A 23,772-nucleotide genomic window follows, 5' to 3' on the forward strand; every position below is an offset into this window, starting at 1 on the left:
AAAATATGTAAACCAAAGGCGAAAACCGGGATATAACTCGGCGGATAGCTTTGTACGGCAAAAAATACAAATATTGTTTTTTGCATAATAAGCCTCGCTTCCATGTTATGCGAAGGCGCGGCTACTAAGTTTCGCAATTGGTCTATTATTGAAAAATAATCGGTTTATTGGAGTTCCATATTAGAAAATTTTCTGACAATTAAGCAGATTTATTAATTTTTGCTTTCGCACTGATAGATCTGGAAGCATTTGCGCAAAATCCCTGCTAAAATAAGGACGATTAAGATAAGAAGGTAGACATCCCAGAAGGCTATATGTGCACACGAGCGTCGTTTTCGAGTGTTTTCAAAATTTTTGTCTGTTTTATTGTTTAGACGCCTTGTCCACACGATCCAAGGAAAAATATGCCTAATATATTAAATTAGCTTAAAGCCTTCAACTTCTATTATTCTTTGAAACCGTGAAAACGCATGCCGGCTACATGATGTGTATTGTCGCAGGTAGCTTGCTATACCAATTTGCATTCCATGCATCCCATTCATAATGCCTTCAACCTTCACGATAGGGCTGGTTTTCATTAGAAATGCAAGTTACCGATAGTCAAAATGCTATGTTCTCACATTTTAAGGTTTGACGATCTACGAATCCAAAACAAAGTTCGAGTTAACGGGATATATTTGACCAAGGGAAAACAAAATTTGTTCGAATTAGCGAGGAGTTTGACTGTTCGAGTTAAGCGGAGTAAATTACTAAATGTTACTTTGTAAATGCAATATATCTGTTAACGTGCGCATTTCGGTATACATGAATGCATTTATATTTTGCAAATATTTTTTGAGATGATCTGCAACCCTAATTCAATTGCATATTATCTATTCTATTATGTATTTTATAAAATATTTTTATTGCTGATACGCGATATGGAATCTTCTATTAGGGAATCCTATATAGTTCCAGAGGATTAGAAATATTCAAGGAGACGAAAGCAGTGATCATCGCCGAATTACTTTATCTTGATAGCTATACATGCATGTCACATCATTGATACAAATTATAAAAATTTTATTTGGACTCATTGACATTGTGAATTACGATGAATCAGCGATCTGCAATGGGTGAAATTGAGGCGCTACATGACGCATAATTAAAAAACGATCATTCAATTTTAATTTTTTTCTCCATTTCTTTGGCGTCGTTCACGTATAAAGGGCCGCCACATATTATATACATCATTATATAGTTGCAAAATGAAACTCTTATCTTTGCACTGCATGTATAAAAGCCTAAGAAGTTGAACTAAACGCCCCAGATTTATATACTGCCCTACATATACCATATGTGTTATATCCATTCTGTTTCATATATTTTCAAACTTACCAGAAATATATAGCCACGTCAAATGTTTATGAAGTACTGCCTTTGGAGTTAGCTATACAATTCAACGACTGGCTGCAAGTGTGTTGTTTTCGTCGTAAAATTTCGTATATAACCTGCGATAGAAATGGCATGTACGTGATATAAGATATAAAGATCCAGTATATATATATAGATTACTAGTGTGTTGATCAATGATATTGTATAGAAAATTAGTGCTTTTCGCCCACGAGAAATTAAACGACCAACTAACCTGAAATTGATAACGCCTTTAAACATGTGTTACACAAAAATTATGCAAACTAGGCGCAATTATGCTTATTATAACTAAGATACGTCGAGGTTGTTTTGACCTAGTTGCTTCCAAGTATATATACCAGCTAACCACCGTTATTTATTTATATACAACGTCAGCCTGTCTCAGGAATGTGCTCAACCCACAAATTATATACCTGCATGCATGCAAATTACACTCATGTGGATGTTACTAGTCAGCATGGAAGGATCTTGGCTGACATGAATTTGATGCTACGTTATAGATAATGACCAGACTTTTTTGTAGCCAAGATTAAATCTGTCGTCGCTGGTATATATATCTTATATACCATTAATTTATATACATATATTAGCGTGTAGCGTGTGGAGTGAAAGTTTCAATTTAGAACTAATGCATGGGTGTTATTGTTTCCAAAGACGTTTTTTCTCTAGTTCCAATGTTATCGGTAAAAAAACTTACAACGTGATTTATTGTTTGAATTATCATATAAATAGCGATAATATTTTTTGTGCATTCAAAACTTGTGAAGGGAGACTTCAAAATATTCAAAGAACTTTCATGGGAGGTGTATATAATCATAATCGAGTTGCATGTGGTCAGTGGTCCTATTCAAACGAAAATGCAAACACTATAAGATTAACATTTCATTTCACGCAGTATAAGCAAATATACTGCTCGAATATTGATCATCACTTTAGTGAAAACCACAAAAGACATGTGTGGGCTGTTATTTTAAAGACCAACACGAAAACATCTCGCGTGCATGGACGTATAAAAAAGTCGGCGAACCTTTAAAAAGGTTTTGCTATACAAGAGCAAATATTTTTTTTATGACAATTCATGATATCAGTTACGGGAACTGACAACGCATTAAATTTAATTGCCGTGTTATTGAATATCGTTCAACTTGTAGCTTTTGGCAAAAATGTTTCAATCAAAGATCGCGTTGTAAATCTCGATTTTTTTGTGTGATTTTGCTTTGCCCACCTCGCCAAACCTATATAGTACATGCAAGCACATGATTTATAATAAGATACCGTTGGTGAACATCGATTTCCATGTAAGTCATTGAGCGCGACATATGGAGAAAATATATATAAAAGTAATTGCTTACCAAAAATCGTCCACTACACTCTAAAGTCTGTTTTACCGTCAGTTGTTTATAAGCGTGTGCCGTATATTTTTCCAAGTTGTTTTTAAAGTATTATGATTGACATCTTATTATTGGGCTCTTTGGATTATTTCATACGGGTGTGTGTCTATAGTGTGGATTGATTGTTGAAAAATACTGAGATTATAGAAAGCTCAAATCTTGTGCTGAGAGAGATATCATGCACCTTGAAATTTGTCAGTGCATGGGATCGATGTTTACATGAAATATGTTCAGCGAGCATACATAGCTATAGACTATATTATAGCACGTAAGACTACAATTTTAGAGCAGTATTGTGAATAACAACGAGGACATTCACAGCAACGCGGGGGAGTGGGTATAGTTTACCCCAGGGCTCGCTAACCCCTTCGACGTCCTTGGACATACACAAAGCTGAATGAGAAGCTGAATACTGCATGAACGCCTGATGTTAAACTAAAAAACATCTTGAAAAACATCACTGTTATCTCCTTTGAGAAAGGGCTAATGTGAAGTCTGCCGATAGGTTAAATATAGCCGTTAGACGTAGTAAGGTGTTTCATGCAACTACCTGGATGCAAGTAAACTTTCTCGATAAAGAAAAGTCGACGAAAAGATGAAGCTATATCGTATATTGTCTATATATTTTGTCGAGTTGTCTCAAATGACATGTTGAAAGAGTACGAATGTCATTAATCAACTGCAGGTCCGATGTGGAATTTTTGCTCGTCAATCGTCATGTTTGCATGAGTGTTTGTCGTGGATGTCTCACTGCGAAGTTCCATTTTTTTAAGGACTTAATTTTGATGCAAAATCACAAGAAAGCGGCAAGTCCGGTAGATAGTGAAATTTGATATAACGGCATATACATAGCGACTTTTGAAGTCGCGAATTCTCGAAAATTCATGCATGACAGTCGCGGAAGTATATTGTGTTATCAGCCATGCATGCATGCATTGAAACTCGCTTGTTTTTGGTAAGAAGTAGGAGCGACAAACATGAAACAAATTATTTTTGAGCTAAACAAATATGCAGCCCGTTTTGTGTATAAAAGAGTGCATGAAATTTGCTATGGCTCATGCAAGCAAAGGGCATTCAGTCAAAAACAAACTTTCTTGAACAAACTTTTCAATTATGGTAATCATGCAGTGACATTTTCAGTGTCGTAAGAAGAAGCTGCAACATTTTGCTGTAATCTGCTAACTATATATAGCTTCCTGCCTGACAATCCTCGTCCTTTGTCAGTTGCATGGTCATGATTTTGAATATGCTTTTGAATATTTATTTAAATTTCCACTTTACCTACTACATCAGTACATCATACAACTATAACATGTAAATATCATCGGCTTATTATTAAGCTTAAATGACATATCATATGTAAGTAGATCACATATATGAAGTGCTCGACCCTTCATGAACCTAATCTAATTTTATATATCGTAAATCTTATACCTCCGCAAGTTTAAAAAGGATTATGCAAAACGTTTCCGTCGTCTCGTATAACAAAACGTTTCAGTTTAAAAGTTAGAGGAATACAAATGAGTAAAATTCGATAATACGATAATGCAATAATGAAATTAATGATATAGCGTAGTTAAAGGAAATTATATAATTCACATACGTAGGCTAGTTGTTTTTATTACGTAGCTAATGTATGAAATCAATCTATTATATATATATATATATATACTGCATGTATGTTATTATCTGTACGGACATGGTATAAATTTAAAATAAATAAGGCTTCCGCGCGTTTAACAACTCTTTGAAATAGCATGATTGCATGAGCACGTGATTTGAGGAGCTCGTTATCTTTACCGGGTTTCCAGGTACCTTAAAAACTCGAAATTTTGTTATTTGCTTTATAAGATTCTATGTCACCCATGCGTGCGATGGTATAGGCCCTATATATATATATATATATATATATATATATATATATATATATATATATATATATATATATATATATATATATATATATATATATTTATATATATATATATATATATATATATATATATATATTAGTTAATACTACATGACAATAAGGAAAGCCGGTTCATATACAACAATGCATGGGATATATATACTCACCTATGCAGCGAGGAAGCACTACTTGCACCCGTAATGTCCGGCAAATATCCTAAATATTATATACTCCCCTGCATCAACGACCATGCCTGTCACCAAAAGTGCATGGTTCAAAAACTGATAAGCGGTTCTAAAATAGGTACAATAATTGTGCGAATTATAATATCATGACAACTACATATAATTCGGGATGCACACATATAATAGACGGATCAATTTTGTAAATTATTAACATTGTTTTGACATGTTCGAAGTAGCGTTTGTGTCAGTGAAGTGGGCCCTGTGGCGATATCGATTCTTTAGATATATATATATTTTTATATTCTATATATATAGTGTTCGTAAGAGATATATAATTATAAATCTCTCTAGCATATCCAAAATGAAGTGTTCATAAGGTCGCGAGACAGAGTGAAAGAAAAGCGATCAACGCAGTAGTGTGTATAAATAGCATAGTCAGTTAGATTGAGGCATTCAAATAAAGCATCTTGATTTCAATTGGGTTTATCACAATATTAAGGCAATCAGATTCTAACAAAGGTTTGATTTCAATAGATGGGGAATTTTTTGGGGCACCTGTATAGTATGTGAATATGTATGAACTTATATATATTCTTACTTATATTTTAACGGACTCAATGAAACCTATGTGATTATAATCTACATACATGCACGTTACTGTCCACGACTCTTTGGTAATATATAGTTGCATGCATGCATGTATTTTAATTCTGTGAAATAGGAGCATACGCTTCATTGATATTTCTATTATAGACCATATAGCAAGATATTGATCTAAATATCTTTGTTAGTTTTGAAGGTTAATGTTATGATTTAATTATCCTTCCAACATTTCCACATGCATATATATGTATATATATATATATTTATATATGCATGTGGAAATGTTGGAACGTTCTTCGTATACCATATGCATTTATGATCGTTTGTTTGTTTATTGTTTTGTATACCTGCTTTTCCTAATATTTTATATAAGGATAAGTATTTTAAAAAGTATACCACTACCAGAGACTATATATACCATGCATATGCATATATGTGGGCCATGCACGCTATCCTCAAAAACGCGACAAGTTGATTTTCATACGGATGAGCTAAAATTAAAACTATTTCACGAAAGAAGTTTCAATTTTGGACACATTTAACACAACGCTTCGGAATTAGAAGCGCCAAGTCCATTTCTAAGTAACTTGAAAGGATTATCGGTTTTCTAGTTTGGTCGCGATTAATTGCGGTAATGTCACTGTTTGATATTTACAGACGAGAATAGCTTTCAACTTGATAATGAACAACAGTGGTTATGTTGTCGCCGGGTGCAGCTACTGGGGAACTGATAAAAATTATCAAAAATGTCACATTCTTCATTTTCATCTTCCCTATACGTATATGAATAATCTATAATGCTTCTTTTCGCTGTTTTTTGAAACAAATTTCTTGACATTGAAATCCGTGCATGCAGAGCAATGACTGAATGATTGGTGGTCGCTCTTGTAACCATGATGATCTAACGGAGAGTCCTGCTTTGATTAGCTGAAAGCGCGCCCGATGTCAATGCTGTCTAGAGAAATATCAATGTATGCCTCATCCTTACCTTTGATTACTTCTTAGTTGTGAATATTGAGTAATTTGCAGATCACTGTATATAGTTGTATTTTCAACGTAACGGGTTTCGAGAACGAGGCTAGCTGCACAAAAGCGATATTGTCGAATAGGAATGGCATCGAAGTCCTTTCGCGAACAAATGGTCTATGGCTATCTACGAAATTCGTGTTTTGTTTCACACTTGACAATAACTTTGTCACTCACCACCTATAAGGCTATAACGTTAATCGTAATACCAAAACGTACTCGAATGCTTAAAACTTGCCTTAAGGCTAAGATTTTCGGTGCGATCTTCCTTATTGGATAGATGCCATGCAACGAGTGGCGAAGTTATAGATGCTCAGACAAGGGTATACCAGTGAACTCGATATATATACCCATGTAACGCTAACTTCGTCTTTATCTTTGAAACGGAATTGATGGCCGTCGAAGCTAACCTTTTTCTCGAACACGCTTTCTCGTACGTCAAAGTAAAAATGTAAAAATAAAAAAAAAATAAAGCTATGACGTGCAAATCTCCATAGAAACTACTTGTAACCGGCATACAATAGAAGGCAAACGTTTGAGTCCAGTGACTGTATTTCATTGTTTTAGCAGCGTATATTAATTTTCTACAGAAAACCTTATTTTACCGATATGTGAACTAGAAAAAAGTAAATAAGTAAACTGAAAAATACATGCTGTACAACGAATATGAGATGTTATGATATTCATTTAACGTATGTTAATGTGCAAACATGCATTACATGTCAATGCTTAGTATCCCGCTTTTTTGCTCTTGAAACGGCCTTTATTCTTGCTGGAATAGCTCCATAGGTTATTTAATGTCGCACGTTCATTACCTTGCCAGCATTCGTTGACAACGTGCCTCAAGTCATCCTGGCTGGTGGGTCTGTGCCTCGCCCTTTTGCGGTCAAAACGGTTCTACAAGTATTCCATGAGTTTTAGATCTGGAATTTGAGGTGGAAAGCCATGAGAACGAGATCACCAGAGGTCCAGAACGAGATCACCAGAATGCGTTTGCTTCTAAAAGATTTCTGGCACATAGAAGATGTGCATGTGCTTAGGGTGATTATCATGTAGTTAAACGCGCGATCATCTTTGTACCAGATGAAATTCCATCTCCATGAAGAATTGGATGATACTTTTCTTTAACTTAGGATCCTATTATTTATGTCGTTCAATATTGCCAAACCCAGCATGACCGAAGCAGCTAAAAGCTTGCTTGAGTAGGATTTAGTTTCTTCGAACCTCTCCAAGGTTAGTTGCATACCACCTTTTGAAATTCTCACTTTTTCTGCGATCTTACGAGGAAAGAATTCTTCAATACTCAATGCAGCTATTTTTACTTGTGCACTATCACTTTGCCCTTTTTCCCACCCATCTTGGGCAGTGTAAAGGAATAAGAACTTTTTTTTGTTATAATTTAGATCATTAGGACCAAAACAGACGTCTGCAATTAATATGCTTTACAGTACTGAAACACTAGCACGCTTGTCTTAACTCGAATACGCTGCCAGGATTTAATACTGGAATTCTACAACGACTGGACTCAACCTTTTGTCCCCTACTGTAGATTTCAAGCTTTGAAACTTTGCTATACAAAACTTTACAGAAAGTTTTTATTACATTATTATTTTATACACACAATTGAGCAATTCGGAGTTAAATATCATTTAAAAAACCATGTATTTTTCTTCCAGTTTCTCCACTAAAAAAGCCAGATATGCGGCTAATGAGCGTCAAAAATCACAAATTTGTAAGCGAAAGACTTCTATGACAAGAACTTAAAATTTGCAAAACATTTAGTCTTGAACAAGAACATATGAGGAAAAAGTTTAGGGTGGAAGAGCATATAATAAAGTTTATTCATCTAAAACATTAAATTAATCAGTATTCATTGGGGAAAAAGACAATAGCGTAGGTAAAGAGCCTGGGTACGAGGTTGGAAAAGTAATGTTGCATTCATAGGCCCAATTTAAAGTTTTGTGAGCAGTAACGTATCCAGCTTGACGTTTTAGACCATTGAGATGAATGGCTTATTCATCAGCAATGATTTAGACCCGCCATGCATGTTGCTATTTTGGTGTTCGTTGACTGTGGAAAGAGTGTATTTCTAAAGAAATTAACTTTATTTGTGATATCATGATATGAGAGCAACTCGTTATTCTGTTTTTCCTGAATTTGCCGCAGCTATTTGCCCGCGTTTGAAGAACATTTTGGGAGAACTGCTTCACCCCTTTGCCTCACGTCCTCCTTTGGTTGTATTTACCGTCTACAGGTTGGCGCATTGCAACGAGGAAATGGGAATGAAACCACAGGATCCCCAGCGAAAAATTTCCTAACTGGCAAGTCTCCCTGTTAACGCCCTTTCGTCCTCTATCTCTGAAATGATGGGTGTTTCTAGCGCGAAAACGAAATTTTTGTAGATGCAATGTTTTGTCTAAAGATGTTTACCTTATCGTTCTGATCAAATATGGAAATATCTATGAGCGGCTGGGATAATTTATTAGACAATATTTCAAAGTGGTCTTGTTTAATACAATTACATATAGTCGATTGGTAATAAGTTGTTTTCTAGCACCAAGTTTGTTTGGAGTACGTAGACCTTTGATACAAAGGATGGCATTAAAAAAGATATGGGTGTTTTAAATACATTAGTTAAAGCTATATACTGTATACTGTTATTAGTTAACCTATATTGGTATATATTTATTGTCATTAGTTTAGAGAACATGTGTCGCTGTAAACAAAATAGAGCTGAAACGTACTATATGTAATGTATAGCCTAATTGATTCGGAAAATTCGTTATTCTAATTATGGTGTTATTGACTGAGAGAACTTTACTATAAAGGATATCATTCTTAATAGTTTTTCTGAAGCTCCGTTTACACTACACTCGATTTATCGGCACGGCACGCCTAAAATTAGTACCCGTGCCCAATTTTATTAGTGTTCAGGATACAAAAACAAAGGCCGGGCACAGATGAAATGGGTACGGGTACTCATTTTAGCCGTGCCGTGCCAATAAATAGAGTGTAGTGTAAACGGGGCTTACATCATTCGCGCCCGGCCTTTGTTTTGTTAGCCTGAGCACTAATAAAATTGTGCACGGGCACCCATTTTAGCCGTGCCGTGCCATCTCTCTATGTGAAAGTATATTTAAAATCTAACTCTCTATGTGAAAGTATATTTAAAATCTCAAATTTATTTTTGATTCATGCACGGTATATTAAGAATAACAACTTTTTGAGAAGTACATCCTTCTTCAAATAGGCATACTGAAGAGCTCGTGTCGTTCAGTTTACTTTCAACTATAAGCGTCTAGTTCGTTGAAAGAATTACTCGGAATCACATATGTAATGTTTCAGCTCTGTTTACATGTAGTTCCATGATTAATTATTGCCTTTTGTATTTATATATTCTGGCGAAAAGTGTTGCACTGCATTTCCAAAAAGACTTCTCTGTCTTTTAAGATAAAGAAAGACATGAAACTTGTTTAGAAGAAAACAGGCAACGTGCATTTGTTTGATTATTACAACAAGGTGGCTGTGTGCTTGAGTCGCTATGTTTTCCATCGTGTTTCCCGAGAGACCCGCAATAATCTTCGTATATACAGAAAAATGACTGAATCATTCGAGCAATGAATGCATGGATAATCATCTAAAATAAAAGCAAAAACGTGCATTAGTCAGTAAAACTAGAACAATTAAAAAAATACAAAATAATTCCGAAGACTCCGAAGATAGACATCTTGTGTTCTTGATATATTCAAGATAAAACAAGAGTGTAAATACAGAGACAGTGATATTTCGTCTTTATTCCAAAGATATCGTCAGACTATTAAACTGATTACAAGCAAGCGGTAACCTAGTATATGTAATGCTATATATTTACAGACGTAGCGGATATATTATATTACTACAAGGTGTAAGACCTGTGTGATAACTAATGGATTAAGCTGAACAATTAATAGCTTTAAATCAGCGGGAGGAACTTGAAATATTGATGTTTTCCGAACGGTCTCTCTATACTACTGTGCCCTATAATTGTGATCTGACAGATGCATATCAGCATATTTAGTGATTCTTCACATGCATGCAGAGTGAACTCTATATACATGCAGAACGGAAACGATATCTTGGTCGACATGAAGCCCGAAATTGAAGGAACAGTGCCAGTCCATTTCTATTGTTTTTGCTGTCACGCGGACTCACGGTTGACGAACGCGCCGACAAAGGAATAAATAGAGACAGGCAAATAATCGTCAGTTTTATGTAGTTCCAGTCTAAATAGACACAAGTTCTAAGAATAAATGGGCTGAAAATGAAAATGAGGCTCATAGCCATAGGTCATCACCCTTCGCGTTTGTCTTTAGCGTTAAATTTTCCTCCAGCGTTTGTCTATCGAACTTTTCACGCATATGTTGAAAACAGATGTCTACTTTCTTTCCTTCACATCACGAGAATTAAGACCTGCCATATTTATGATAAAAATATCTACATTTGACTTTCCCGAATCCTTAATGGCCGCATTATTGTTGAAACATCCTGTCGAATTACAATGTATATAGCATTTATCGTGCATTTTAAACGGCTATATAGATTTTCTAGATGACGTACATGCGTATATACAACTATAAGATATAGAACACATAACGTACCAGCAAAACCCGCAGGACCTTCTGCAATAATGTTCCATGAAGTCGTAATTACATTCGCATGCATCACTATTTACGGCATAATGGAAGCATCCGGAAATGACATTGCGACAGGTATCTGTGAAATGTACAAAAGAGCAAATAATTACTTCATTATATTTCTTAATTGTGAACGATAACTCTGTTGGGTTTTCTTAACATTAATTTTTAAGACGAAGTATGTAAATAACAACTGGGGAAATCTGGCATTTATATTTCGTGATTGCTATTCATTGTGACATCAAACATCGTAATCCGTTCGCATCAGAATAATGAGTGTAAAAAGAAAGATTTCTACCGATAATTCCGTTTCTAAGTGTGATTTCTTTGTTTTTCTCAAACATTCAAGGCATGGGAATCTAAACACGATTTCCTTACGTAAAGCACATTGAAAAGAACTTACTATAATATCCCAGTCTCCTTCGTGACCTGATGTTGCATTTGTAAAGCTGGTTAAGTTGTTTAGTATCTCCCGCCGACAGTTTCTCTTTCTTAGCTCCTAGTTTGAGCCAAGGGTATTTTCTAGAGATAATCGTATCACCGCCATTTTTGCTAAAAGCTTTGTTTCCATAGTGCATTATACTCTTCAAGTCGTATGGTTGGTTTAGTGTGTCAGTCACTCCATTAGAGTAGCTTCTAAAGTTTCTTTCCATGTCTATGAGAGATGTTAATAGAGACTATTAAATTCATGCTCCTACACTTTATCACAATGTTTGGTCGGAAATATTTGCAAGGACGCCGGAGAAGGGGGGCGCGGGGAATTCTTCCACCTTGCCCCTTGATTTGATTTTAACTTGTTCTTATTAATTTTCACCCTATAATGCTCTTCAAGTCTTATTTTCGCCCCCGAACGTGACTCTTCCGGCTTCTTTGAATATTTGCCACACTTTCTCCTGACTGAACGAATAATTGCACAAGTCTTTTAAAAGCATTTTTTCTACTCTGTTTTTCTTATATAAGCAAACAGCATTTTATTGGGTGCGGGAAAGAGGAGGGGGGAGGGGGGCTGGTTTTTTGTTTGGTAATTTTGTGTAGGAGTCACGAGTACAAGCATGCTTCTCTATTAATTCCATTATTTATTTCTACACATATCAAACTTTTTCATTCCTTAGGATACCGGACACTCAACCTCAATACATATGTTAACCTCCTAATATTAAACGGTACTCGGGGATTGGATTGCAAGTGTAAAAGCCAAACAAGGAACATGCATGGTGGGTACACGAAATGCATGGCGGGTACAGGAAACGCTACACTGTCGACTAAGCTATTCGCGCAGAATCTCATCAAGTCAGGTAAGAAATTGTTCGTGCCTTTTTGAATGTTCCACCACAGTATTTTAACATGCCGATCACGATCTGGTCTGGATTGTTCATGAAAGAAACCCAATGTGTGCATTACTTCATGTATTGCTCCATATTCGCAATCACGAACCAGGGATATTGTTTGTGCACCTCCCTTTCTGCCAATCGACGAGTAACATCTATAATTTTGAAACAAAATACAATTCGTCTAACAACACTCATTAATTTCTGAACTTGATGAAAGTTGGAACGATCATTAAAGTCATAAAAGCAGTTATAAATTTCATTATTTTCTAGAAATATCTTTAACGAGCTAAGCACGTTTTCCACTAGGCGAATTTATTCGCGCGAACAGATGAAAAGCGGTCAGCGATTTTACTTTTTCGCGGCGAATTTTTTCACCAACCAATCACATCACCGCATTTCAATTATCGCTTGGAAAACGGGCTTATATTTCATAAAATCATATTGTTGTTCGATCATGGAAGAGAAACTAGATTCTGCATGGCACGTTTAATTCTTGTCATTTGTCAACCACGTAGCCGCGAAAACGATGGAAAAGAACAGTCACTATACGGTTAATTTAGCCGCTTTGAAGTGCGTTGCCAAGTTGCAGTCCTAGTTTTCTTATGGCGTTCATTGATATTTGGTCGTCATGCATTTTATTCTTCCATAGCAATTATCACGTGTATGGCAAAGAGCTATCGCCTGAAAGGATGCTTGAAGATAAAGATTACATTCTTCATGCTTCCCATAAATCACAATCCTCATGCATTCTAATTATTTAGATACGTTCTGTGGGAATTACTCGCCAGGGACTAAGGCGAATGGTAAATGGCGCTCTGTCAAGAGCGAAAGGGGCTTCATACATTGCCTTTCTCTATAGTTATCAGTAAATCTTTGAGCATGAAATAATGCCATTCTTTACTGGTTATACATGATAGCAGGCTTCCCCGCTGTTGACATACAGGCATGATAATTACTAAAGGTTCCTTTTTTGTCATTGTAATTTGTCGTATATATACTACTTGGTCACGCGATCCTTTGTCAGTGAAAAAAAAATTCTGAAGAAACAGAAAATCTCTGACAAAGCAGAAATGCATGCTCAGCAAAGAACCATCGAAGGGTATATCAGGCTATTTAAAATCGAATAAAAAAGCACATGTGCTCACCCTCTGCCACTGATGAATTTGACGTAGTCCTTCTGTTTTTTCAGCCTTGGTATAAATTTGATGCATGATCGCTTCGATATGTGGCGAAATGCCCGTCTTATTCTTTTTCTAACTGCGTTATCTATAAGTCAAAATTTGAAGATGTGTTAGAATAATCCCAGGCATTGTGCTGTGCGCGAGAACATCGATCCCATGCCAAAATGAAAATATTGTAGACTGAGCGGGCATCAATATAGCTATTCCTTTTCCGATTATTGTTTTCCAAAAAGAATACTGACTTGCATGAGAGACGAATTCTCTTAGCTATAGTTATATAATTACAACTATTTTAATTATAACTATATTTTTCACATTGTCCGTGCATCACTACTGGGCAATATTTAGAGAAACCCGCGGTATTGAGAGACATGCCATTTTAATAGACCGTCCATACAACAAGAAATCTTACCGATACTATCTTCAATTGTATAAGGAACCAATCCACCTGGCCAAAGCTTGATGCTATCAGCAATGGTGTCTCGTTTAACACGATAATATTCGCTGTTGTGTTTTTGTTTTAATAGTGCGTCGATTGCTTCACCCAACACAATGTCACCTTCTACAAGCTCTATATATACAGAATAGAAAATTGTTACGTATTGTTACAACACGAGTTTCTGTGATTTTCGCGCAAAGTAACGAATACATGGCCATGGAACAACTTTTATTGCAATTGGGTTCTCCTCGGGCGACTATTGTGAAAAGACGAGGGTTGAGGATAACTTTTCATACTCGCGACCCTCGACCGATATTTAGAAATGTATAAACATTAAATAATCATGCAAAACTAAAACCAAATATCGTTACACAAACATGCAACAGTAAGCTAAAGCAGTGTCTTTATTGCTTGTTTTGAATAGAAAACAAATTGGAATTCTATACCCTGGGTAATTATGTAATTACTGTCAATTATGTATGGCCAAGGGTGTATCACTCAAAACCATCTCACATATGTAGAAATAATAGGAAAGTTCCCACACCATCCGAAAAATAAAAAACCACAAACGGAATTGAAAACGTCCGAAAAGTTCACGACTTTCTAGAACGCCTGACTTTCATAGAATAATAAACATGCAGGAGGGCGTGTATGGTTGAAATGTTCACCTTCAAAACGTTGATGGGGTTCACCTGAGAAACATTGATAACGCGATAAATTTAGTTGATATTGATCTTGCCTCGAAGCATGCGTTTGTTATCGATAAAATGGTGGCTGTTACGTTCACGTATGAAGTCGATAATATAGTGCTATATTATGAAAATTGTTATCTTGCGCATTCTTTCTTCAATTAAGTGCGTCCAAAATAACACTTCTTGGAGGGTGCATGTGCATGACAGCATCGCCAACTGAGTAAAATAACACTGAATCAGGTGAATAAGAACTTGTACCCGCGTGCTTTCGTTTCGACTGCAAGGTCATCAGATATACATTCATGATGCTATGATGCAATTAATGCAATTAATACCTTCGATAAAACAACAATTAGATCGCGATATGGATAACATATTCCGAATTTTTTAAAAATATTTACAACTTCTATATAAGGCTATCCATACTGTCCCATATAAGGTCGTTTTCATGCCTCCCGCCTTTTGGGCGTAGTCGTGGAGTCTGGCCATCTAACGAGTCCCATGCTACCTCAAAGGAGGACCCTCCAATTAATTTCACATTATATAATCTTTACTTGGCTAAATATATTTTTAGTATAGTAAAAGGCACCGCAATTGTAATCAGATATGCATGCACGTTACATATATCATATATGGCAACGTTTAACTCGCCATCATTGCATGGGAATGCATGCAAGGCGAACATGTAACCCTAGCTTCAGCACGTTACGCGAGTCGCGAGGGGAAATTCCATCTTAACAGCGCAGATATTGTACAATTTAAGTAACAGCACCGACAAAGCGTCGGGACGTACATTTAACCTGGTCAATGTCCTGGTGGTTGATCCCTGTATACCTGCAGAGTCAAAAGAGCTATCCATGTGTACATGGCGGCGAAACTCTATCTGAGCGTTGTAAACCGATATATGCATGATTAGTTTGACCACAGTTCAATAGAATTAAAATCATTTAGCTTCCAAGCGCATGTCTGTCCACATTCAACATAAAAATATCGTCTGTATTCGCGTAAGAGACAGCTGCCTTCACTAACGGTCGCACAGGGGACCATAGCATGCATATCTACTGCGTGAATATTTTGATATTTTTCGATTGATTGCTGTGTCGGTACAGAAATGAAACTATAAAAATGCCCTTTTATCAAGTATTAATTTTAATATGATTATGTTGCCAAAATTGTTACGTGGAATTAAAGTTGATGACAATTCAAAGAGTATTAATAAACATGAAACGTGATGGAAAATGAAATCATAAACAGTTGACTGAGTTGATACATCATTCAAATAACACTCTAAAGATACACGGTGGCTGTAACTGAAGCCACTTAATTGAGTTGCTTCTGTAGATAAAAACATCGAATGAGGATTGTTAATGCTCTATTGCACCCCACGAGCATAGTTGTCAACAATGACGTTATAACGTCCTCGTCGATCATTTTGTTTTATCCAACAATTTGTAAAACATAAATTATTTTCAGGATATCGTTTACCGCGTGTGCACGGGGTCCCGTAAATACGATGACACCAATCTTTCAATCGTTGGCTAACTAAACAAATTTGAAAAATATTCATGCACGTAGTGTATGCAGGAAGCACGATGGGTCTTGTTTACAACGCCGAGTCTGCAAAGTATAAGCTGGTCGCACTCAGGCTGGGGAAAAAATGTCCTTCAGATTTTTAGTGATAAAGAGGTTTATTGTTACTAAGGCGGGAAAATCGAGTCATTAAAATTTTGTTGTTGTTGGATTTTTTCACAAAAATGATGTTATCGATAATATCGGTAATATCGTTGTTATGGTAACATCAATGGCGTTTTTATACGGCCGGCGCTTTATTACGCCATCATTTCCAGAACGGTTGGAATATGAAAATTACCAATATGAATATCACTGACCTCAATAGAACTCGAACGCTACCTCTATATCCTCAACGGAAGTATAGTGTCAAAACTATAGAGTAAAGTATTTTAAATCCTTCATTAAAACATTTTAAATTCAAAGGGCTCGCGAGAATGTCTCGCAACACGCGTGTCTGGAGGTAAAATTTTGTTTCAAATATAGTGTTGGCATGTAATCAGGAGGTGCCATTGTTCTTGTCAGTTCAATGGGCTCAATATACACGATATAATTTCTGTTCTGTGACAAGAAACGGCTTCTTCAATTAACAAAGACATGCACGCGTACACAACCTACTACAAATGCACGTATATATATATTTGGGCATATAAGAAACACAACTTGATTACAACTCAACCGACGATATTTCAACTAGATAATAGTTAGAATGGCAATCTTTATCGATTAGCAGTTTGAACAATTTCTTTGGTATAATCGGCTATGGTTCTTAAGCAGTTGCGCTTGCACTTCGGCATATACAACTGCGGGCAACGAGTAAATTTTCTATAATTAGTAATTACATTATTACCCATGCCGATAAAGTTTTTCTTCGGGAGAACACTATAAAACCCTCCAAGGTAACGGACGTGTGTCAATCACTGGTGTCAACATGGATTTGAAATATATGTGGGATAAAAATTTTAATAATTAAATAGTGACGAAAGAAGCTTGCATTTCATCCTGATCATATGAACCCTCTTATTATAAAATCTAGATGTCAGACATGCCATTCAGGCAGTTCTCATACGGTAAAATAGATGTCTCTACCTTCCATTTTTTTTGTAAATTATGTAAGATTATGTTAACATTTTCATAGCTTAAAAGCAAGATAAAGTTGCAACCAGCGGAGGAGCCGCGTACTCAGCCGTACTCTTTTTATGGAAGCGAATAACGACACCTATCTCTGTGTACTTTATAGTCGCTTATGCACGAAATAATAACAGGTCTACAACTTAGTCTCTCGTGCGTGTATTACAAAACACCAACGGCGTCTAGATTGCAGGGTAAGAAGTAAAAACAAATCTGTGCGACTATATATGAAGTAATCCGTATAAGCAGTCATTTTCACAAGTGCTAAAGTGCATCCTGCATTAACTAAAAGCACCCTGCATTCCTTTTTTCCGCAGCCATACAATCATATCTGAGTTGTCTATAGATGAAGGGCTATTCGGAAGTCAGATTCAGATTTTTTTTCTGCAATTAAATTGGTTTAGTTACAGGCCGTACACTGATCTCAGTTATCAGGTGTCATATGCAGTGGCCTATGAAAATGACCGACTGTCTGTTCAGGAAGATGATAAGAACTTTACTTTTGGAAGTGGCCTATCCAGTGGCTTATAAGATCATTATTGCATGTAAATGGCATGATTATAAATTTTATCTCCAAAGTAATTTAATAAATTCGATTTAATCGGCAAGACAGTAGGCACTCGAATTGTGCCCGCAATTTATGCTAGATTGAATAATAAGTCAAAGTCCATAAATGGTAAAAAGTATTGCTTTGATACCTTCCGGAAAGGCAAATAAGATATATAGGCTTTATATATATAACGTTTCTACTGTAATACAAAAATAGCATGACGAATTGTCAAATACCATATATAATGCTATACAAAACTCAGACATTTCAGGATGCTGCGTTTTTATTTCCAAAATATATTTCAGAATTCGCGACGACACAAATGAAACTCTGCAAAGCCTCGAAAGCACGCTCTAAGTGGGCACAGATCGCACCCAAGGGGGCACAGATCTGATTCAAAGCCTTATTAGCGCTAAAAGCCTGCTGTTTTGATTTTTGTCCTCCTTTATGCCTGTTCTATCCAAGGGTTTGAAAAATAAAACCACTAATATACTGATCAACTAGGGGATAAATATAGATGTTTCAAAATTCGGTTTGTCGATAAAGACGATAATGATTTTGCGATGACCCTGTTTCATGGTAACCGGCTGTTGGCCGCTCCTGCACGAACTTCATTTTTATATCCCTAAAGCTATAATGTGTTAACAGCATTGAATAACTCCACTGAAAATTCTTATACATGGGGGAAGTGTGAGACTTCTTTTAAAAAAAGTTGTCGTCTCATTGACCTCTTAATTGTGTCTGCGTGCAGCTGGTTGAAATTCGAATAGTCGTAACTGCACGCACATTCTACGTCGCCTAATGAGTAATGAGGAAACATCCCGACTTTGGGAATCCATTTAGGCCTATTCGATTCACTGATTAATGTCAATGAAAAACGCAAATGAATAATGTCGCCATTGCTGAAACCAATTTTTTTTTAATGGGGGGAGGGGTTGTGGGCGGTTTTGTTATGAAAACAACGTGCGTGGCCCAATGTTCGAAATTTTGATATGAGCGGTATATTTCTTTCATGGTAGGGAACTGCAGGTTCCCACTACAAAAAAAGCGCGTTCAAATTAACTTAAATTAATTAAATAAATTAATTAATCCGTTCCATGCAATCGAAGTCAATATCTGTCGTTAACATATCAAGGTGGCTGGGCCCCCTGCCATATTATTTGAATAGAGAAAATATGAAAACAAAGAAATATGCAGCAAAATCTACAACCACGGAAACAATTTCTGCAAAAACAAAGAGAGTACAAGGCGGAGGAACAGATATGTGCATGATAATCTCTACGCCTATTATCCGTATATAGACCTGAATATATATCAATTAAATATATATTTAGATCCGAATAGTCTTACTTAAAACATGATTCGTTGAATCAACATGTAATTATGATGGAGGTTGGCAGAAATCATGCTTTAACTGCATATTTAACTATTTAAGAGCCCAATTAAGACGTCATCGGCTTTGGATTAGGGTCTAAGTGCGACACAAATCTCTAGACTTTTAATGGTTAACTGTTTTGTGTAATAACGTCAACATTTAAACTGTTTAAATATATAACTTTCCCAGCTAAACACATTGAGCTGAGAATGATTTTTTCTGTACACTCGTAATCCTTATGACACAGGATTTTCAGATTATCCCAATAAGCCCTTTGCTGCAAGAACTGATAAAACAAACGCGGTACGGCCAATGCAACGATCGTATGAACAACACGTTCAGTATGCAAAGTATTTTAATGCAGGGTTTTAAAATAATGCCTTAATATTATTTATTGTTGTTCCTATAGGGATATTTATAGCATGATATGAAGTTCGGTCTACAATATTTCGAGAATTGGCAATCGCAGAATATGGGGAACATTGAATTATCATTCTCAACTCTTTGATATTTAATATCAATGATATGCAGGAAGTGGGCAGAACGCCGCCAAAACTTGTAAATCGGTCATGATCCTGGTGATTCATTAAAACCCCGCAACTATAATGAATGACGCACAACATCAGTGTATGTTTCCTTACGTTCATTATTATTTATTAGGTAGTGAAAAAACAGCTGCTCATCACATACTAACATCTTTACATAAGAGTAATTTATGATGGCTAGATTGACTATAGAAGGGCCGCGAAGCACATGAACTTAAATGACCTCTCCGTGAGTTGGAGCCAGTTGTTTACGTTAGATCGTTCTATCTCCTCCCACATGATGATACGAAAAACGGTTTCTACATTCCGGCAAGGGACCCAAGCTTGTAATTGGTGTTCTCAGTGTATCTCGCTATCCATTATGTATCAGATATATTCTGGGAGGATGTTATATATCTCGCCACATTCCTTACATGCTCGCGTAAATGAAAACGTTAAACCATGAAATGTTACTGAGATTATTTTTTTTTTATTAGCAATGATTCCTAATAGTATTCTGTTTGCCGAACAAAATGCAGGTGCGGTGCCAAATGCAGCTGTTGTCTCTTAATTGGCCGGCAAGCGGAAAAAAAATGGATATGCAATTTACAATACTAGAAATTCCTCCGAGGCCGCTGAGTATCGAGTTAACATTGTTTAATACAATTTGTAATGTACATTTGCGGGCATTTAGCGCAGATTGATTTATATTCAAAGTTGACACAATATTTAATCAATTATTTTATTTGGGCGTTCACTAATCTATTGTAACCATTCAAATATTAGCTTACACGGCACCAAGCTTTGTCTCGAATACTGCACTCGCTGCATGTGGATGGCTAAGAGCGTGAGATAGATAGAAATACACTGTCATGCGATCGAAAGATAGTGTAATACTATATAGCGATTTTTTTCAAGCGCATGTTCATGGAATATCTGGAACTCGGGTCTGGATATACGCGTACTCGCAAATTTTGGTTACTCCACATCGAGCCGGAACATCGCGTTTAGATAAGAAAAGAAAAGCAGTTGTAACAATAAGTACGTTAACAGACCTACGTCGTATTCATTATAGAATATGTTTAGACAAGGCATTCACATTAGGGAGCGATTGTTGTGGTGCGGTGATGCCCAGTTTATTCTACAGCTCGATTAAACGCAGTGGTAACCGACAAAAAAAACTTAAATCAATATTCTTCGTGTGGGTTGATGAGCAGACGCAAATTTAAGACACAATGTACGTACAACAGACCAACAGCAATGACGGGCATGCTGATAAAAGCGATAATTGTGAATATTAGAGAAAACATTAGGAGATAAGCACGTACTTTTATGGTTTGGCGCATGTCAACTTCGTGTACATTTGCATATTCGACGCACTAGTATCGGATATATTATCCTTCCCTCTATCCTCATTTATATATAGTTCTACCGCAACATGTTAAACGTTTAATCGACAGTACGCCGCTATTTGTTCTCCTTATGAACGGGGCTTTCGTTATAGCTAGTTATTGATTCCTTAGACTTTTTAGGTACTTATGTAAGCAAACCACCTTATAGACAGCGTATGTTATGTGTATGACGAATACAGTAAATGGTTAATAATCTACGTATAACGAATATATTAGTTGCTTACGTATAATACCTGGCTGTGGTTCGAGGATATTCGCATGACAGTTATTCCATAAGATGTGCTGGATTATCGAAAGCAGCAGAATAGAGGCGGGCGAACAGAAGTCGTTAATCCACATCTTATAATATTGTCCTGATTAAAGTGAAAACAGAGCACACTTGGTATTAGTATAGTGCACTTTGGCGAGGCTTGGTAAATCGTGCATCACATTCAGTGACAAACTTTTCTTAACGATTTATTACAGATGAATTAATCCTCTTAGCGTTATAAAACTTAAGGAACTATATATACATTTGATATTATGTGGCAAGTATGCCCGGGTATTTCTTCCACAACATTTCATCAAAGCGTTCTATCGTTTAGCGGGACATCTATTAATGCTCCTGTTAAAACAGTAAACAGCGGAGCATAAATATTTTAACAATTCGTATTGTGGACCTTTACCCACCTTTCGAATTGTCTTCACGCACACGTCAATTGAAAGGGAATACACTAGTTAGCTGCGATTTTTCGAGCAGAACGACGAAACCCAGGTATAGACGAACTTGCCACCTCTCGTGTGGTCGACTAATTTGACTAATTTTGCAACAATCACAGGATTTCTGGGTCAAACACGAGCCAAGTGTTTCCTCCAAAGAGTGCGACTGATTTGCCAAGTAGGCTACGCGTATAGGTCAATCGATCTGTCAACCACTCTTGTCTGCAGTGTCTCTCTTATTCGGATTTCTTTAACAGGAAATGAACTTTTGCCCCATTGTACCAATCATGATAACATCCGAAGAAATGACTATAAACCGGATTTCGTCTGGAAGCTCGCAAAAACTTGGATGCAAAAACGGAACCATCACCATGAAGTGTATTCGAAACGCTTTCTCCTAACGGAACCGTTGGTGCGATAAATGAAAACATGTTCAAAACGTTTGTCAATTCTTCGTGATATTGATATCGATCCGCCAATTATAATTCTCGAAATTATTGTATGAAATATACCCCTGTACAGTCTACGGCCGAAACTGAACATTTTTGATGTAATGAAACATGTTTTTACGTACCCATTCTTGGAATTATGAAGGGAGGAAAAGTTGCAACAACATATGCACGTCATCAATATCACTTCAAAATGTAGATAATATGAGAAAACAGACACAAATTTTGACACAAAAATTGAATTTGCTGTTCACTGAAGTGTAAATTTTCAGCAGCCCTTATCGGCATATACGGATATACCTCAAAACATTTTTCGGCCAAGTCGAGTTCCTTCATGTTTACTAACTTCGAGCAGAGGCCCTTCGTTCCACCACATACATCTTGTAGATTCCAGGTTTATCCCACACAACACTTTCATGCAGTAACGTAAACTATTCCGTATTTCTTCTCAAGTTTCATTTTTCATTAGTAAAAGGATGACGTAAGCCGCTAAACGACTCCAATATTTTCTGTGTAACTAAGATTCTAATAAGTCTAATTGGATTATAAAACCAAGGGACGCCATTGATTGAGCAGACATGGACGCGTATTTTGTTTGAAATCAAAAACTCAATTACATTGAATTGGTTTGAATCGGTTTCTTTTAAATATGTCCATAATGACTAAATTTTCGACGTAGTGTAAACAAATTAGGTTTATGTGAGAACGCAATTCAAAAATCAACAGTTACACGGAGAATCTTCGTTATGTGTTTCAAGCTCTTGAGGTGTCGAAAAGTTATTTAAACGGATTTCCTTCTGTTGCTGAATATTGATTGTAATGCGATATCCTTCCTCTTCCCGCCTCGACAATGCCAAGATCCCTGCATGACAAGGGTCGTGTATTATGTGTGACATATGCTTTGTTCCTTGCCGACTTTCAAATGGGTGAGCACTATAATTCCCTCTGAGGTGTTTTAACTCCCTGTAAGTGTTCCCTTATGATCGAGTTGCTCATCCATGCCAACAGATGTGAGGTATAAGGGAATTTATGATGACATCATGACACGGGTACCGACTAGCATTGAAAAATTGTATGCAATTGTTTGTGACAAGAAATATTGCCTTTTTCCCAAATCCCAGAGTACACATAAGCCCCGTTTACACTACACTCAATTTATTGGCACGGGTAAAATGGGTACCCGTGCCCAATTTTACTAGTGCTAGTAACAAAAACTA

General features: G+C 36.4%; 2 protein-coding genes across 3 annotated transcripts in view; both read right to left on the reverse strand.

Moving 5' to 3' along the window:
* The window catches only part of LOC114525428 (zinc metalloproteinase nas-4-like), a 30,494-nt gene extending 29,100 nt beyond the window's left edge, over positions 1–1,394 (reverse strand). Inside the window, exon 1 of the mRNA XM_028546785.1 lies at positions 1,378–1,394. The gene's annotated coding sequence lies outside the window, so the exon portion shown is untranslated. The remainder of the gene's footprint in view (positions 1–1,377) is intronic.
* Positions 1,395–9,652: 8,258 nt separating this feature from the next.
* Positions 9,653–22,797, reverse strand: LOC114525412 (zinc metalloproteinase nas-1-like). Of its 2 annotated transcripts, none has more exons than XM_028546747.1 (8): positions 22,077–22,797; positions 21,632–21,760; positions 14,128–14,286; positions 13,680–13,800; positions 12,517–12,686; positions 11,607–11,858; positions 11,168–11,282; positions 9,653–10,167 (listed from the first exon to the last, which is right to left on the reverse strand). In XM_028546747.1, coding segments are annotated over exons 2-8 (933 nt in total). In that variant the 5' UTR covers positions 21,747–21,760; positions 22,077–22,797; the 3' UTR covers positions 9,653–10,166. The 2 variants fall into 2 exon arrangements, with proteins under 2 accessions (XP_028402548.1, XP_028402556.1); XM_028546755.1 differs by having other exon boundaries at positions 21,641–21,760; positions 22,077–22,793.
* Positions 22,798–23,772: the final 975 nt, after the last annotated feature.

Source organism: Dendronephthya gigantea, unplaced genomic scaffold (genome assembly GCF_004324835.1).
Source record: "Dendronephthya gigantea isolate DGI-Jeju-01 unplaced genomic scaffold, DenGig_1.0 000001F, whole genome shotgun sequence".
In the NCBI taxonomy this organism is placed as follows: domain Eukaryota; kingdom Metazoa; phylum Cnidaria; class Anthozoa; order Malacalcyonacea; family Nephtheidae; genus Dendronephthya; species Dendronephthya gigantea.